The 19,187-nt window shown below is 40.2% G+C and overlaps 2 protein-coding genes across 2 annotated transcripts; both read left to right on the top strand.

The window, feature by feature from the left end:
- Positions 1 to 6,238: 6,238 nt before the first annotated feature.
- LOC113006975 (serine/threonine-protein kinase pim-2-like) lies at positions 6,239 to 12,880 on the top strand. Its single transcript, XM_026143255.1, has 6 exons — positions 6,239 to 6,308; positions 10,658 to 10,795; positions 10,931 to 10,959; positions 11,659 to 11,867; positions 11,978 to 12,147; positions 12,789 to 12,880. Exons 1-6 carry the CDS (start codon positions 6,239 to 6,241, stop codon positions 12,815 to 12,817), a joined length of 645 nt encoding a protein of 214 aa, XP_025999040.1. The 3' UTR covers positions 12,818 to 12,880.
- A 276-nt stretch (positions 12,881 to 13,156) lies between these two features.
- On the top strand, positions 13,157 to 13,976 carry LOC113006976 (spastin-like). Its single transcript, XM_026143256.1, has 2 exons — positions 13,157 to 13,746; positions 13,848 to 13,976. Exons 1-2 carry the CDS (start codon positions 13,300 to 13,302, stop codon positions 13,974 to 13,976), a joined length of 576 nt encoding a protein of 191 aa, XP_025999041.1. The 5' UTR covers positions 13,157 to 13,299.
- Positions 13,977 to 19,187: the final 5,211 nt, after the last annotated feature.

Below are 19,187 nucleotides of genomic sequence, written 5' to 3' on the forward strand. Positions count from 1 at the left end.
CCCCTGCACGTTGTATATAGCCACTTGGTGTATGTGTTCACTGTAAATAAACGCACTGTCCTTCGCTTAAAGGAAAACCCTGGCCTGCGCCTGAGTCTCTCTCGGAAACCTTATCAGTTATAATGCTCAGTGAGTTTTTAAATGCACTCACATTACTTGCTTCCCATGGCTGCTGGAAGGTGAGGTCTTTTCAACTGAGGGATTCGTCTCCTCAGGGCAACAGAAATGAAACAACATGTTGGGAGGATAGTCTTGCTATTAACTGCCGTGTGTGTAAGAAAAAATGGATTCCAGCAGCGTCCAGAGCAGAATTGGAGTACAGTGATCTTTGCACAGTTAAACTTCCTGAAGGGCCTTTTTTAGTCATTATGATTAAAATTCCGCTCACACACATAAAATCCTTTCACAATCCTGTGGATCTACTTTCAAAACATTCCTACTTCTCTGCTTCTATCTCCTAAAGACAAAAGACTTGCATAACACCTGCAAAGACATTTTAATTGACACAAATGTAGTGAATCAGGGCATGTTTCTGGAAAATGACTAATACTGAAGCAGCTATAATAAAGCAAAGCTACATCTATTACTGGAACTCCATCATCAAGAAGAAGCAGAAATGCAAAGGTGCTCCTGTTGTATCTTCTTTTTACATAGACATGGATATTATAACACAAGCATGTTTTCAGTATTAGAAAATTGAAGCATAGACCTGCATTAAATAAGGCTACGTTCACTCTGCAGGTCTTGATGCTCAATTCCGATTTTTTGATCAAATCCGATTTTTTTGTCTGCTCGTTCACACTACAAATAAAATGCGACAGCAAACGCGCTCTAGTGTGAACGCTCAAAGCGGCCGCATGCGCAAAAGATGTCACACACAACGCGCTCTGTTTAGACCCAGACCAACAGTATTGTTTGACTGATGGCCTTAATATAAAGACTTCGGACTTTACGTTTCCCAATTTTTGCTTTAAGTTATTTTGTTATTTACATAATAATGTAAATAACCTAATAAGGATCCTTATTGCTGTTTGAGAGGAGCGGTGCTTCAAAGGATAGCTGCAGATTTCTGTCAGAATCTGCAGATTATACAGAACAAATAAAATGTTCACGTTTCTCCAACGTTGTCTTCCCAACAGTTTAGCTGACATCTATACTGGATGGCCAGGAAGCGTTCGCGATGTCTTCTCCGGCGCTGATAATTGGCATTTGTCTTGTGTCAGTGACGTAAAAGACGGATTTAATGCGACATGACCATCAAACAGCAGTCGCTTTCTAAAACATTGGATATGCATCAAATTCAGGACCACATACGAAAGTGACCCAGATCGGATGTGATAATATCGGATTTGTGCCGTTCACACTGTCACACCATGATCGGATATGGGTCGCATAGGGTCAAAAAAATCTGATTTGATGCGCTTTCCCCTGCAGTGTGAACCTAGCCTAAGTGATATTACATTATCCTGCGTGGCCTTCAGTCTGGCCTTTGTAATTAAAACATTGTGGGCCTGTTGACTCATCATCACATCAGAAGAATCATTTGTTTTTTAGGCCAACCAGCCTCTGTTCCCTGCCAGAAAACAAGAAAGGAAAACCTTGTCAGCCTGTGCTATCCTATCTGCACACCACGTGGCAGAAAGAAAGTGGAGGAATAAAAGATGATCAGCACAAGAAATATATGAAAAAACAGCAAGTGAAAAAGAATGGAAACAAGACTAACAGCACAATAAAAGCTGACTCTCAGTTCATCCCTCTGTGTCCTGTGCGTCCTGTATTTGTGTCCAATCCTGCCTGCCACACAGCAAACACGACATGTCTCCTCTGTGCTGAAGTCTACTGCACCTCTCGCTGTTCTACAGAACAGCCACACCACAAAAAATAAATTGCTGCAAATGGAAAATACAATCTTCTTTTGACTATAATGGTACTGAAACATAAGAAATAGTAACAGCCACAAAAACAAAAGTCTAAAGATGACCTGTGTTCCCTGAAAGCAGCACTGTGGGTTTTCCTGTCTGCAAAGGGGAAAAAGCTTAGAAAAGTTACATGATATTAACCAGGCCAACAGAGAAGAACAGACTGACACTATTGTGTAGAGAATTTGTTAATCTCATATGTTTTGCATTATTGACAAACACAGTTACTATAACAAATTGTGATGTAAGAATAACTTGTCTGATTTTGTTTGTTTTGTTCAGACACAATTTTTTATATTATTATTTTTAATGAATAGCTTCGAGCTCCAGGGCTACAGCCTGTTTTACTATATTTTCACTAATATGTTTCATGTTTTCTGAAAATGCTGATGTCGTTATGGCCTACTGTGTTTAGGAAAGACAGAAAACAGCACAATAATCCCCAGCTGTCAGGCAAACGTACACACTGATTATGTGGGTGCCTGTTCCTGCTCGGACTCCCTTTTACCCATGTATCTGGTTTTTGCCACATGTCTCTAAAGGCTACGTCAATTTACCTTCAAAATGTAGCTGAAAGAATCTCAGGTCTGCTGTCGCTGAGCTGCATAAAAAATTAATGTGCTAGCATTACTATTCATGATTGGAAATGTCTTGCATTGACCAAATATTTGATTTTTGTGCTTTTGGGGTCGCTAATGGACTGCTGTGTAGTTTTATACTACAACTACAAAGATTGATTTTAAATATCATGCATCATCCCAGTAAAAATAAATGAACTGCCTCCACCTGACACCATCATCCTATCATTTCTTGCCTAATTATCTAAGTCTGCCTAAATTAGCTTTTGTTACAGATGTTGTTAATTACCTGAAGCATTTTCTCCAGTAGGATGCACAAGTTGACCTCTCTCTTTTAAAACGATTTTTCAGTCTTTTAGGACTGCTTTCACTGGCTTCCATCTGCAATCCAACTGTCACTTTAGAGGCTCAGTTTCTATCCCCAAAGTCATGCCTTTGGGTATGGCCTTCCGATATGGATTCATCCCACGTTGCACATCTTTCAGGTAAAGCCCGTGAGAAAAAGGGGCTTCCAAGCTGCCCCCAGATCCTCACCACATACCTGAGACGCATGTTTATCCCTATCTATATGGTTGCCTTTTCCCAGGCTTGCTGAATGTGTTAGCTATCCAATCGTTTTTGTTTTTTGACTCCTTTTTTTGTCATTTTGTTCTATTTTTTGGATACATTTTTGCATTGCCCTCCGAGTTTTTTCTGTCTAAGAATTGCCCTGAGAGTGTGTGTCTTATTACTCTGCCAGAATAAACACAGCCTTGCATCTGCACCAGATAGGCTTACTTCCCCGTAAGGGTAAGGTAAGTCAGTTTGAGTACTGCGAGTAAAATGCATTTGATTTCCCCCCGAACATTCAGATTAGTGCAGCATGAATTCATTCATGAGGGGGAAATTACAGTGAGAACATGTAGAGGCTCTGTTAGATGGATAACATAGTGAGTTCAGTGCATTGATGTGACATTGTCCTGAAGGATTTAGTTATTCTCCATGGTTAAAGAAATTGCACTAATTAATTCATATTTATTTAACTTTGGGCTGACTCAGCATGTAACAGAGGCCACACATAATAGAGGACACACTCTTGACCTACTGATCTCCAAAGGCCTGAGCATTTCAAAGGTTACTGTGTCTGATGTGGGCCTGTCTGATCATTACTGTGTTTTCTTTGAAAGTAAAATCTCAGCCCACACAAATATATCAACAACAGTGATAACAAAACGAGTCAGACCTGTTACAGATCGTCAACTTTTCTTTAATGTCAGGTGTGTTTCCAGAACCACTAAAAACTGCTGTAATAAAACCTATACTGAAAAAGGACAATCTTGACAAGACACAAATGAACAACTACAGGCCGATCTCAAATCTCCCGTTTTTAAGTAAGATCATTGAAAAAGCAGTTTCTCAACAGCTCAGTTACTTCTTAAAACAGAATAATTGCTACGATGCCTTCCAGTCAGGTTTTAGACAGAACCACAGCACTGAAACCGCTCTGACCAAAGTGTTTAATGACATATTCAATGACTGGTTGTGCCACAATTTTCTCCAGCTAAACAAAAACAAGACTGAGGTAATAGTCTTTGGCGCCAAAGAAAAACGATTACAGGTCACCAGAGAACTTCAATCTATACATCTAAAAACCACAAACCAGGCGAGAAATTTGGGTGTAGTGATGGATGCAGACCTAAACTTAGAAAAACACATTAAGACAATAACAAAGTCAGCTTACTATCACCTCAAGAATATATCAAGGATAAAAGATCTGATGTCTCAACAGGACCTGGAAAAACTAGTCCATGCATTCATCTTTAGTAGGCTTGATTACTGTAACAGCATCTTTACAGGTCTACCTAAAAAATCAGTCAGACAACTACAGCTCATTCAGAACTCTGCTGCTCGAGTCCTCACTAAGACCAAAAAAGTGGACCACATCAGTCCAGCTCTGAGGTCTTTACACTGGCTGCCTGTCCGTCAGAGGATAGACTTTAAAGTTCTGATGCTGGCCTATAAAGCTCTGAATGGTTTAGGACCAAAATACATCAATGACCTCCTGACCCAGTATGAACCATCCAGATCCCTCAGGTCATCTGGATCCGGTCTTTTATCAGTTCCCAGAGTCAGAACCAGACACGGAGAAGCTGCATTCAGCTTTTATGCTCCTTATATCTGGAACAAACTCCCAGAAAGCCTCAGATCAGCTGAAACACTCAGTTTATTTAAATCCAGGTTGAAGACTCACCTGTTCTCAGCTGCATTTGAATAAAGCACCAAATCCACACTTTAAGCTTAAATTTTAAAACTTACATTTAACTACTGATTTTATCTACTGTTCTGATTTTATCTGTTTTGATTTTATATACTGTTGTTTGTTTGTTTGTTTGTTTGTTTGTTAATTAGTTAGTTAGTTTATTTGCTTGTTTTATTCAATTTTAAATCATACTTTTTATTTGTTCTTTTTTCTAATGTCTCTGTAAAGCACTTTGAATCACCTTGTTGTTGAATTGTGCTATACAAATAAACTTGCCTTGCCTTGCCTTGCCTTTATTATAAATAATCCTAATTACACATCTTGCTTCCTTGTTTGTGTCATGTGTCACTAAAAATACATTTTATTTTGGTTTTATACATTGATTAATGACCTGCAGAATCTCCTTATCCTATTAGGTGTCCATAATTGTCACTTAAAGTCGAACTTTATGCTTTCTCCCTCTTGAAAGTGTTTACATCCTTGCATTACATACTTGAGGTTCATTTTTTGCTAATAGGTTTCTAAAAACCTCTCTTTTTCAGTGCGCCCCAGGGCAGTTGTGGCTACAGTGTAGCTGCCATCACCAGTGTATGAATGTGTGTGTGAATGGGTGGATGACTGGTTGTGTAAAGCGCTTTGGGGTCCTTAGGGACTAGTAAAGCGCTATACAAATACAGGCCATTTCAGGCCATTTTAAAAAGAAACAGGCAGATTTAGAATATAGCATGCAGCGTTCTATAGATGGATACATAAAAACACTTTATTTGTTACATGGATTTGAAAGTAGATAAAACACATTTGTGTCGGCCTTGGCTCATAGTTCTTGTCTTTAAATGAACTTTTTCTGTCTGTGTTTCAGGTCCTGCACTCTCAAAGACTGAATGAACCAGCATTGCAGCCATGGGTCACTGTGAGCATCACAGGGAAGGTTGAAGCCGCCCACTGCAGCTGTCGCTGCTCTTCTGTTTAATGTAGAAGCAACAGTGCTGATCTGTGGCACAAGGACTGTTACAGATGAACCTGCATACTGGGTTTTGCTGGGTAATATGACCAAGATACAGCCAGAGGTTGGCCATAAGGTAGACTTCTCCTCTTCAGCTGCCCCAAAAAAAGGCTCTCGATCAAAACATAAACAGACCATTCATTGTGACAGGTAAAAGGAGCCGTCCTCAAAAAAGAAAAGTTCCACCTGCTACTGTGGAGGAGTTGGATCAACTGATGGGAAAATATTTTTCCAAGCATAGTTCTGTTCTGAATAACCCATAATGTTTTAATTTAGGGGGGCATGTAAATAATTTGCATTTACTGATTATGTCATGGGCCGTGGTGCGCGGGCACGAAAAGATCCAGGCGCAGACTCCGCGCTAACAGAAAAAACACTTTATTGTAACAACGAAAGGCGACCCGGGGAAACTAGGGAGCAAAACAAGAAACTAAAAACCCGGGGAAACGATGACACGAGGAAGCCGGGATCGGGACGGTGGGAGGGATAGAACGGGACCATGGGAGCTCGGGAGGGAAGTGTGGCAGTCCGTGGGGGCAGGAAGTCCGTGGGAATGGCAAATGGGCCAGGTGAGCACCGCGAGATCCAGTTGAGCCGGAGGACAGGCAGGTAGCAGACGCCGAGTAGAAACCACTGTGGCGTGACTAACGGACTGGCATGGAGCATCCGTCAGTGCCGGGTTAAGCAGATCTCCGTGTAGTCACCGTGATGGAGAGCAGGTGTGCTGGTGATGGCCCAGCCCGGGGGTGTGGCTACCCGAGCATCACGCATTCCACAGACACAGGACCACGGACCATGACAGATTATGTACTTACTAAATACCACTGTTCAAAAGTTGAATAAAGAAACAAACAAATGTTTGCCTTTTTTTTAAATTAAAACCTCTTTGTAGAACATCACATCAGTTACAATGTAGAATCAATGTCAAGTATAGTTTACAAACGACAAACTGTTCACATAAAATCATGACACCATTTAAATAATATCACCCACTATAGCATTCTGTAATTTACCGTCTCTTTTGAAAACTTATCACTACATATACAGCACAAGACTTTTAAGAGTATTTCACAAGAGCATTTTCCCCTGGTTTTACTACCACACTGGGTCACATGTTCACCAAAACGCAGCACACCTTCGCCATCTTAGAGTCACCTTTTCACCCTCACATGGAAGAAGTAACCTGATTGGCATGGTGGTATGTAGCATGTAGTTTGAAACAAAGATTTCGTAGTGCCCCATATATTGGAACCCAGTCAGGATTTGTTTCATTCATTTCATTGGCTGGTTTGCTGCAATAATGAAAAACAATTAGCAACCCTATAAATAGAAGGTAGTTCTGCATGTTTGTTCTAAATTGCTATGACCTCAGAGCGCATTGAAAATAAAACTAATAGGGTATAAAGAGTCTCACAGCTGCTATCCAGGCCTTCTTTTGCTAACATCCAACACATAAGCTCCCTCATGATGATTCCAGGTGAGGAAACAATGAAAAGAGAGCCAGAGCCCTATTAACGTACAGATCTAGAAAGAAGACGCTGCATTTTTAACTCTGAGGGAGATGGGGAACGAGCCTATTTCCAAAAAAAGTGGAGTGTGTTCCTTTAAGTACTGTATTGTATACAGGGAGTGAGGAATTATTAGGCAAGTTGTATTTTTGAGGAATAATGTTATTATTGAACAACAACCATGTTCTCAATGAACCCAAAAAACTCATTAATATCAAAGCTGAATGTTTTTGGAAGTAGTTTTTAGTTTGTTTTTAGTTTTAGCTATTTTAGGGGGATATCTGTGTGTGCAGGTGACTATTACTGTGCATAATTATTAGGCAACTTAACAAAAAACAAATATATACCCATTTCAATTATTTATTTTTACCAGTGAAACCAATATAACATCTCCACATTCACAAATATACATTTCTGACATTCAAAAACAAAACAAAAACAAATCAGCGACCAATATAGCCACCTTTCTTTGCAAGGACACTCAAAAGCCTGCCATCCATGGATTCTGTCAGTGTTTTGATCTGTTCACCATCAACATTGCGTGCAGCAGCAACCACAGCCTCCCAGACACTGTTCAGAGAGGTGTACTGTTTTCCCTCCTTGTAAATCTGACATTTGATGATGGACCACAGGTTCTCAATGGGGTTCAGATCAGGTGAACAAGGAGGCCATGTCATTAGTTTTTCTTCTTTTATACCCTTTCTTGCCAGCCACGCTGTGGAGTACTTGGACGCGTGTGATGGAGCATTGTCCTGCATGGAAATCATGTTTTTCTTGAAGGATGCAGACTTCTTCCTGTACCACTGCTTGAAGAAGGTGTCTTCCAGAAACTGGCAGTAGGACTGGGAGTTGAGCTTGACTCCATCCTCAACCCGAAAAGGCCCCACAAGCTCATCTTTGATGATACCAGCCCAAACCAGTACTCCACCTCCACCTTGCTGGCGTCTGAGTTGGACTGGAGCTCTCTGCCCTTTACCAATCCAGCCACGGGCCCATCCACCTGTCCCATCAAGACTCACTCTCATTTCATCAGTCCATAAAACCTTAGAAAAACCAGTCTTGAGATATTTCTTGGCCCAGTCTTGACGTTTCAGCTTGTGTGTCTTGTTCAGTGGTGGTCGTCTTTCAGCCTTTCTTACCTTGGCCATGTCTCTGAGTATTGCACACCTTGTGCTTTTGGGCACTCCAGTGATGTTGCAGCTCTGAAATATGGCCAAACTGGTGGCAAGCGGCATCTTGGCAGCTGCACGCTTGACTTTTCTCAGTTCATGGGCAGTTATTTTGCTCCTTGGTTTTTCCACACGCTTCTTGCGACCCTGTTGACTATTTTGAATGAAACGCTTGATTGTTCGATGATCACGCTTCAGAAGCTTTGCAGTTTTGAGACTGCCTCATCCCTCTGCAAGATATCTCACTGTTTTTGACTTTTCTGAGCCTGTCAAGTCCTTCTTTTGACCCATTTTGCCAAAGGAAAGGACGTTGCCTAATAATTATGCACACCTGATATAGGGTGTTGATGTCATTAGATTAGATTAGATTAGATTAGATTAGATAGAACTTTATTAATCCCTCGGGTGGGTTCCTCTGGGAAATTCGATTTCCAAAAAAGCACAGCACCGACAGAAGTTACAGAGTTACAGAATATTATATATATATATATATATATATATATATACACACACACACACACACATATATATAAATACAGAGACAATATAAATAAAATATACGAAGGGGATAAATAGAATAAATAGGAATAAAAATAAAAATACAAGTGAATTGCACATTTCAAGTATTGAGTCTATTGCACCGTTGACTATTTACAAAAGTATTGCACAAAAGGTATTGCACAGTGAGGTGAAGAGGCACTACAGCTTAGTTGTTCCCCCCTCCTTTGTCCTCCTGTTTCCCCTCCCTCTCCCCTCCAGGGAGGAGTTAAACAGTCTGATGGCGTGTGGGACAAAGGAGTTTTTAGATTAGATTAGACCACACCCCTTCTCATTACAGAGATGCACATCACCTAATATGCTTAATTGGTAGTAGGCTTTCGAGCCTATACAGCTTGGAGTAAGACAACATGCATGAAGCGGATGATGTGGACAAAATACTCATTTGCCTAATAATTCTGCACTCCCTGTATATTGTCAAAAACTAAAGTGTACATAGCAGTTGTTGTATCTTGTTTACTGTATCACTGACAGATAATTTCAAAGTCAAGTGAACGCTACATTATAGTGAGATATTGTGTAATGTGAAATACTGTAAGCAAATGAATAAACAACCTCATTCTTGCTAAACCTTTGACTCTGTTTTGTTTGAATCCAACTGTTTTTTGCAGATGTAAATAAAACATGTTGTTACTTTTATTATTATTAGTCCTTTATTTATCCAGGTAAAAAATCTCATTGAGATTAAAAATCTCATTTCCAAGAGAGACCTGGCATCATAGCAACAAAAGTCACATACCACATAGGTATATAACATTTAAAACAAATACAATATCCCATACAAACATGTGTAAAATATACAATAACAGATCAAATTAAGAGTACATTAAAAACAATCAATTTTAGTATTATTATTATCATCATCATTGCACTAAATACATTTTAAATAAAGGATACTTTGATATACATTCTACTGTAAGGTTGGAAATGTATTTTCTTCACCCTAAAATATATTTTGAAATGTATTTTGGTTTGAAACAAATATATTTTCAATTTCAAAAATATATTTTTTGAGCATCACAAATACAACATATATTTACCACATATTTGAAATATATTTTGGCCAGGAAAAATGTAATGTATGGGTATAGTCACTGACATAAAGCGATTCCTAGAAAGTAGATTCTGTTCATCTGGATGTGGTATTTTCTGTGAGCGAAATGTTTCATCACTCATCCAAGTGACTTCTTCAGTCTCAGCTGAAGTTTCAGGTAGTGATGTTAATTCAGAGTGAGCTGTTTAAATAACAACACAGCATTTTATATCAGCAGATATGGTGGGTGAAATTCAAAATATACTGACAGCTCTCCAAGTAAGACTTCAGTATTAAATAAAACGGCCCGGTTATGAAGTGGAACTTTAATCTCAGCCAAATCGATTTGCTCAGGAACAAATAAAACACTGAAATAAACATAACATTTAGATGTTATCTCCATCCACAAAAGTCACAGATGATGAATGCTCGATAAAATGGGGGTAGCGAGAACATTTTGAGCTACTTGACTTCGATGCGTCCTTTGAATTGGAACAGTACTTGGTCTGTGACTGATGATGTATCACAAGTCCGCATATTGAGAAACGCCTATGGACTGCATCGAGATAATAGGGAGGAACACATCGTAAACCGTGTGGTGTTTTTGAGTTTCTTTGGGTTTCTGTTGTTGTTGGGTAATGTTTGATCTCTTAAGTGTGAGCAGTGCACTGATGTGAGCGAGCACTTCCTCAGTCAGTATCACTGCGGTCCTCTGCTTGGCAGTGGAGGTTTTGGCTCAGTGTTTTCAGGACAGAGGCTCTCTGATGGACTACATGTAAAAAAAAATACACACCTGTATTTATTCATTTAAAAAATTTGCACTTTCTCTCCATTATCATTATTATTACAGTTCAAGAAGTTTATTTTATTATTTTATTGTTTTAAAATATTTTACTCTTTTTTTAACCATCCAGGTTGCCATTAAATTACAACTGACAAGTGGACAACACTGGTGAGTGATACTTAAAATAAATAAATAAACTAAATGTGTACAAAAATGCACAGGGTGTTTTGAGTGACACATGTGAAACAAAGCTACGATTGTTTAGCTCCGTCTTCTGCTGGTGGCTCAGGGGAGCTGCAGCTGTGGTGTGCAGTGGTTGAGAAATTTGTAACAGTTAGGGTTCTCTTGGTTTATTACTGTGAAGGTTTTGGTTTCTGTATTGCATTTCTATTTTCCACGGTTCTTCTTGGTTTGTGATTTTGTAGTTCTTATGTTTGGGTTTCCATGTTCCCTCTGTTGCAGTGTCTGAACTTACTGTCTGTAAGTTCAGCCTGTGTTTCCTGTTTTACTTTGAAAGTTCGTATCTCATGTTAATGTGTCTGGTTTTGGTTCCTCTGTCCCGTCAGCCCTGATTTTCCCCAGCTGTGTTTCCCTTCTGTCTCTCATTCACTGATTGCTCCCTCTGTGTATTTAAGCCCTGTGTTTTCCTTTGTCTGGGTCATGATATACCATCTACTATGCTGTGTGTTCTGTCTTCCTGCCAGCCTGCCAGTTCAGTTTTTTTGGTACCTTCAGTTTAGTTATTTTATGTTTCAGCAATAAAGCTGTTTTGACTGCACTATTTTGCTCACGTGAGTCTGCACTTTGGGTCCTCCTACCCACCACTCCTGCATGCACACAGCTTAATCTTCTTCTTTGTTACGTCAGTCAGATGAGATCAATCACGTTCCCATGCAGATTGCACCGCTGCAGCTGCTGTCAGAGGACGGGGGGCACCCTGGGGTCATCCACATGCTGGACTGGTTCGAGGTGGAGGGGCGGGGCTTCCTGCTGGTGATGGAGAGGCCTCTACACTGTCAGGATTTGCTTGACTTGATCACGGAGAGAGGAGCTCTGTCAGAAAGCCTCTCACTCAGGTTTGCGCTCCCGCCCACCACCTTTGAAGGAGGTTGAAAGGAGGTTAATGCATTCTGCTGCAGTCGTTTAGATGTCTGTTAACATTCTGGTTCTTTGTTCTTCCCAATAGGATTTTCCATCAGGTGGTTGAGGCGCTTCTATTCATTCACTCCCGCGGCATCGTGCACATGGACATCAAAGACGAGAACATAGTGGTAAACACCATGACGATGGACATCAAAATCGTAGACTTTAGGTATGGGGCGTTGCTTAAAGACGTCATGTACAGCGAGTTTCAAGGTAACCAGTCATTCTAAGGCTACATCCACATGTACACGGGTATTTTTGAAAAGTGCACAGCGTGACATCAAAAATGATGCACACCTTTGACGTTGCGTGACTAAATCTCAATTTTCCTCATCCAGACGTAAATGGAAAAACTGAGTTTTCTAAAATCTCCACCTTGGGAGCAGTTTGCACAGAAAAAGCTGCATTTTCAAAAATACCCGTGTACATGTGGACTTAGCATAAACCTATAGCATCTTTTCCCCCTTCCCCTACAAAATTCCTCCCTGTGCCGAGTTTCGCATTGTAACCCTCCTCTCCTCACTTCCTGCGTCCTCAGGAACCCGTGTCTACAGCCCTAACCCTCACACTCTGCCTGTCAAACACGTGGCCACTGTAGCAGCTGCAAACTGCTCTTATCTAGCACTCGTAGTAACACAAGCTAAACGTATGCCCTCTGTTGTTCTGTTGCAGCACTGTATACCGCCTTAGCTCATAGCCTTCCACTCTGTATTGCTCCTTTGCCGCCCATCTCTTTAACCCTAACCCCTAACCCATTTAAAAACCAAACACACAGACAAAGCAGAGCGAAGAAGAGGCGCACAAGGCGATTCTCTTATAGCGGTAACTGATCATGTGTTGCTCTCCACTTGTAGGATGCGTCTTGAAGGCATGTGTGGACTAGGACATGAGAGGAACAGGAACCACAGAGCGGTGGTGGAATCATCGCGATAGGACACTTCTATTCACCAATTTTGAACTATTGTTACGGTCAGAATTTGACCGATTGGGCCTAAGTCCAGAACTGTTGATGGTATCGACATGGGGTCTTCACCAAGGTGTCCAGAGGACCCCAAAAACCCCCATAGACACCACCTTCATCCCTCTACGACACTTACTTTTCGAGTTATTCCAATTTGTTACGGTCGGCTACTGGCTATTACCCCCTAATCCTAACCCTTAACCGTAACCCCCTAACCCTACCCTACCCTAACCCTGTTGTCACGAAGCGCCAGAATTTTTATTCTATGAAGCTAAAGCGTTGTGTTTTGTCCCAAAGAAAGAGGACTGCATCACCTTTAAATGCGATTTAAAGCCTAAACGTTTTCGTTTATGACTAGCTTACCGTGTTATGACTGAGAACAGGGGGGAAGTAGCGCGAGAGTAATGTCGACCAAAACAAACGCAAGTAAGCCCAAAGACAGCGCTGAAGTTATAAAAAACATCCACAAGCACGCGTTTGAGTATATATCCAAGGCACTGAAGATCGACGAGGACGACACAGGTGAGACGAAGGAGGTTGTGCAGTGGTACAAGAAAGGGATTTCTGAGCTTGAAAGGGGTATTGCAATAGAGCTCACTGGGCATAGAGAGCAGTATGACCGAGCAAAGAGACTTCAGGATAAAATGGTCACCAACCTCACCATGGCAAAAGACAGGCTTACCCTTTTAGAGACGACACTAGTCTCTAAAAGGAGAAATGACCCCCAAGGGACATCACGTCATGCTCTTCCACAGCCAAAGTCAGCTCCTAAAAGTCAACCCGCAGGTGTTTCCACCACCATCAGACCCTCCACTTATGTAAGACCTTCATTAAGACTAACTGATGCAAAGGTTTGTGGGTTTTTTTGGTTATTTAATAGTGCAGGCACATGCCATTTGAAGCTACCTTTCTAATGTGTAATGCTTTCTGGGACAATCTTATTCCTGCTAAGACAACCGCTCGGGTGGGAAAAACTCAGAATGGAAGACCGGCAGCTGTGAAACAGCCCCCGAAGAGGGATATGAAAAACTTCAAGAATGTGGACAGTAAACTGGCCAACTTAATTAGTGTGAATGCTTGAAAAACATTCACACTAATTAATCAGAAGAATAACCTTCGCTATCATTTATATACGTTTATGATGTTTTGCTGTTACCAGCAGTGCTAACGCTAGCTTCAATGCCAATGCTAGCAACAATGCTAATGCTAGCTATAGTGCTAACACTAGCCTTAGCAGTTGTTAACTGACAAAAAGAATATTCCTGTGATATATCTTGGCGGTCAGTGAGTGAGAGCTTTATTATTGCCATTGTGGCTCAGTTTTAACAGTAATAAGAGTGCAAGCGCTAGCAGCATTGCTAATGCTAGCTGCAAAGCTAACGCTAGCTGCATCGCTAACACTAACTGAAGTGCTAATGCTAGCCGGAATGCTAGCGCTAGCAGCAATGCTAAGGCTAATAACAGTCTAACAGTAGCCTTATATAAGTGGCAATACTTCAGGTAATTAGTTTGAATTATAAAATGGTTGCTGTGTCTGTTTTATTCTATTTTTATTTTTTATTCTTTTATTTGGTGTGCTGTATTATTCTATAACCTGCTAATTATAAGTTCAGTGTATCATGTCGTGTGGGCTTTGTATTTCTGTTAGTCTGATAACACTGTACAGACAACTAACATATTATTTCTGCTCTTACACTTTCAGGAACTTGACTGACATCTGTGCTTTGCCTGGTAGGTGTGCACATACTGTAAGAGAAGTAGACCAAAATAAAAAAATAATCTGACTAATATAAGCTTTGATGGGTTCAAACTTTGTGCTAAACATTTTAAACACAATTTTATAATAAATACACATAAGTGCAGCTTAATAATTGGGCTAAAATATTTTTTTCGTACATTTTTGTAGTCACACTACATGTGATTAGTTAATCATATTTGTATTTAAAAATATTATTGCTGAATTTAATTAAATATTTATTCTTTTAAAAAGTGCCCAATTATGCAACTTTTTGCACATGGCAGCCAACAACAGTTTAGCTTGAATATTTGTTTTAGTAGTCACAATTAGTTCAAACAATTACCATGTGATTTCATTTTAATACAATTATTATTTTTTCTTCTTTTTTGTTCACGGTGTGCAGAAGAAGAACAAGGACCAGATTTCCAGTCTTCTCTCTCATATCCCAACCCCTCTATCCTCTGTCCTTCTCCACCTGTTCTCTCTGCCTTCTTTCCATCTGTATTTCACCCTGTGGTTTGTGCGAAATTGTGCCAAACTAAGAATCTTATTGCGGTTTGATTTAAAGCCGTGTCTCTCCTGCTCTGTCTGTTCTCTCTTCTAAATTTTCTCTCTACCTGTTTTTCATTCTGGGCTTGCTGCTAAGTTGTGCCAAGCCTATAAAGAGAGTGCATAATATTCTCTCAACTGAAGAACAAACTGTCAAACGAAAGACAACTGTTTCAGACAAATAAAAACAAAGACAACATCTCCTGGTGTGTGCCACTCTTATCTTGTGAACATATTTTCTAAAGACTAAGAAACACTTGCAAGTGTGTGAAAATGCCAAGGAAGCAGAAAAAGTCACAAGCTGCAAAACAACGCTGGAAGAAGTTTGATGAGCTTCCATGAGTTCCATGAGCTTCAGTGTGAGGCCGTCACAGTGATGTGGCAGGACTAGAGCAGGGCGATATGGCCAAAAATATTTATCACGATATATATTTGAAAATTTGCGATAACGATATAACTGACGATATAATTGATGCGAGACAAAATAGAACTCCACAACATTACTAGCGCAAAAAGACAACCTTCCATTTATTTTCACTTAAACAAGAAGCTGGTTTTTATGTACATTAAAGCTTTATAAAAATGTAACGGTGCAAATGCAAATTCCTTGCTGAAAGTTTAACCAAAAGGCATTTCCAGTAGAAATGGGCTGACATATCCTGAGCATAACCATGTATAATATCCACTGAAGTTAAAAAAGAGGTGCTTTGCAACATTAAACTGCAGTGTGCAGTACGTATTTTTTGGACCATAAGGTGCACGGGATTATAAGGCACATTAAGCGAAACAAAGCAGTCAGATAAATCAAACTTTATTAAACTCATTCTTCTTGCTTCATCCACTTCTGTACCATTGATTCATTAATGTTGAATTCTCTGGCAGCTGCTCTATTCCCATGTTGTTGCAGTATATTAATGACTAACCTCGTATTGTGGATGGATTATCTCAGTTGTTCTCCTGACTGAAGTTTGGTCCGTTTACAGCATCCTGCCATGCGATTGCATTTGTCTCTAACCATGAGGAACCTTCACGTTAACTTTTATAAGTGGAAAAGTGTTAGTGTTCGTCCTCCAGCTTCACTGTTTATGTTATGCTAACATAGCTGTGTCGCTAGCGATCACGTAGCACATCATTATATACCAGCTAGCCCAACTTCAGTAACCCTACAAACGTCACTGCTGTTTAGTTTCCTGTCTTCATTTATGTTGGAAGTGATAGCAGAGCTGTACGTTTGATTTTTTTCAGAAATCTTTCAGTCAGAACATGCAATATCATGCTTAGGTAGCTAGCGAAACTAGCGAGCTAACTTCCGCTAGCTTCCTGCTAACTCCGTTAAATGTAATAAATTTTGTTTTCATGGATGCCTGGAAGTTAAACTTCATAGTTACACCTGGTAAAGCAGCAATGCTTATCGTTTTATTAAAGATGAAAGAATTTAGACAGTTTTTAACTCTCAGTGATGCTGCAGTGTTCGTTTGACCAGAAGCACACGGAGTTTAGGACCCAGATTACTCCCAGATTTAAGAGCATCTTAGTCCGACAAATACGACAATAACGACGGCCGCATGCATGTTCTGCAAAAAAATGTGCTTTGTCGTGTATCTGACGGACAAACACCAAACGAGGTTCCACATCACTGAAGTTGCACCATTTTTACAAACCAATTCTGGTTCATCTGTTTCACTCAACAATCGGCCATGTGCGTATGAAAACAAAGGCACTGCGCATGCGCGTTTTACTCATATTCTATCGCGACATTTCATTTTCCTATCGTTGCCTAACATTATACCGGTATTACCGTGAACGGTATAATATGGCCATCTCATGCAGAAAGAGTGAACCTTGAAAACCAGCCCTCTGTTACACATGTCTGTGCATCTCACAGCCAGGCACATCCTAAATATGGAGACTCCAGAAACAAGCAGTGCACATGTAACTCACTCACATTTCTTGCATTCCTTCATGAGAATGAAAACATGACTACAGCTGACCTTAATCTGGTCTTGGATAAAGGTAATGTGATGTACAAAGAGGCCAAGAAAAGATTTCCTAAAAATATTCATTTGGCAACCGACGAGCTGCCAGACAAAGTTGATGCTCGCAGGTCTATGTATCATGTCAACATGACACAGCTTTCCCGGTATGGGACATCTGAAGAACCTCCAGAGGAGGCAGTAGATACCTTTCTCAGCTTAGAAGCAGGACTGAGCTGCCTGTTGTCAGATGTGCAGTATGCCTTATTGATTATGAGTGGATTGTGTATCGCAGCGTTCAGATCCACATCAGGCAAATATGGTTTCTTTGATCCACACTCCAGAACACCCAGTGGTCTTCCTCTACTACTACAGTCACGTAATCGTGATTCAGCAGTGATGCTGAAATTCACACTCCTGAGTGACATGATTAAGAGGCTACAAGATTCTTATGAAATGATGGAGATATCACCCTCTTGTAACTATGAACTGAAGCCTGTGCAGTTCTACAGTATGAGCACAGTCAACCTAAATGATACTATCACAGACACAGTCTGCAGACAAACAACTGCCACTGCTGTGGCACCTACTGACTCTGATACAACTGTTGATGAAGCAAACCCCTCTACTCCAAGGAGAAACACAACCACTGGTCTGACTGAAAACATATTTTGTCAAATGTCCATTTGTACGCCACTGGTGAAACAAAAAGAAGTCCACATGACTCATTTCACATCATATGAAGATCAGAATGAACCTCCTAATATACCAACTGAAGAATTATGCAGTGAATTAAGTTTCCTTCCATCAAGGGATGCTTTTTCATGTCAATCAAATGCTGCCATAAAAAATGTTGCTGCCTGTGATCTTTCTGATATAGTTTTACAAAAACTGAAAAAAGTTAATCAACAACAAAGGCACAAAATGAAAAGAAGATTAATGGCATCAGAGAAACCCAGAAATCAGAGAAAAGAAAACCAAAAAAGGAAAGAACAACTAAAGTATGCTTCAAATAAAGAGTACAAAAAAAAGAAAAAATCTTGCACAAGCGAGGCATATAAACCAATCCTGAAGTTAGACAAAAACAACAACAATATATTAAAAGACGCTACTGTGACAATGCTGAATTTAGACAAAAACAAAAAAATATATATAACTAAAAGGTATCAAGAAAACCCTGAATTCAGAGAGAGACAGAGATCTCGAGTGACTCAGCGTTATGCACGTGACGACCCATTCAGAGTAAGACACAAACAACTAATGAAACAACTAATGCGAGACAGGTATCAAAGTAATCTTGCATTCAGGATTATGCACAACATGAGATGTGCAATGAAAATAAAAAGGAAATACAGATGGGTGAACAGACAAACCCAAGAGAGTGACAACAGTGTGATCAACGAGGCCATATCTGTGTTAAAATCACAAATCAAAGCTGAACCATCATAGCCATGTACTGTATGTTTTAAGGCTTCATTTCCAAACCAAGTGCGACCCCGCACAAGGTCAAAGTATGTCAAAAACCCACGTGTGGTTGCAACATGTTTGACAGGAAGGTTTGTTCATCTTTGTGATGAAAACTGCAGAAATGAGCAGTGCAATGTGCCTGATGAGAGAAAGAGAGAGTGGATTTGTCACACCTGCCACGATCATCTTAAAAATGGATTCATGCCAGCACTTGCTGTTGCCAATAAACTGGATCTTGCTGATATTCCACCTGAACTGTCTGATCTCAACATACTGGAGAGACATCTCATAGCCAAGTGCATACCATTTGCCAAGATCATTCCTCTTCCCAAAGGCAGACAGAGAGCAATTAGAGGAAATGTGGTCTGTGTCCCATCAGAGGTGCAGGAAACTGTTGAAGCACTACCTCGATTGAGAATTAATTCTCAGGTGATGAGAGTAAAACTGAAGAGATGCTTGTCTTACAAAGGTCATCAGCTGTTTCAGACTGTAAGCTGGTCTAAACTTGTGCAAGCACTGCATAAACTCAAGCAGATTCATCCACAGTATAAGGATGTGAGCATCA

The sequence above is a fragment of the Astatotilapia calliptera genome, chromosome 15, assembly GCF_900246225.1.
Source record: "Astatotilapia calliptera chromosome 15, fAstCal1.2, whole genome shotgun sequence".
NCBI classification, from domain to species: domain Eukaryota; kingdom Metazoa; phylum Chordata; class Actinopteri; order Cichliformes; family Cichlidae; genus Astatotilapia; species Astatotilapia calliptera.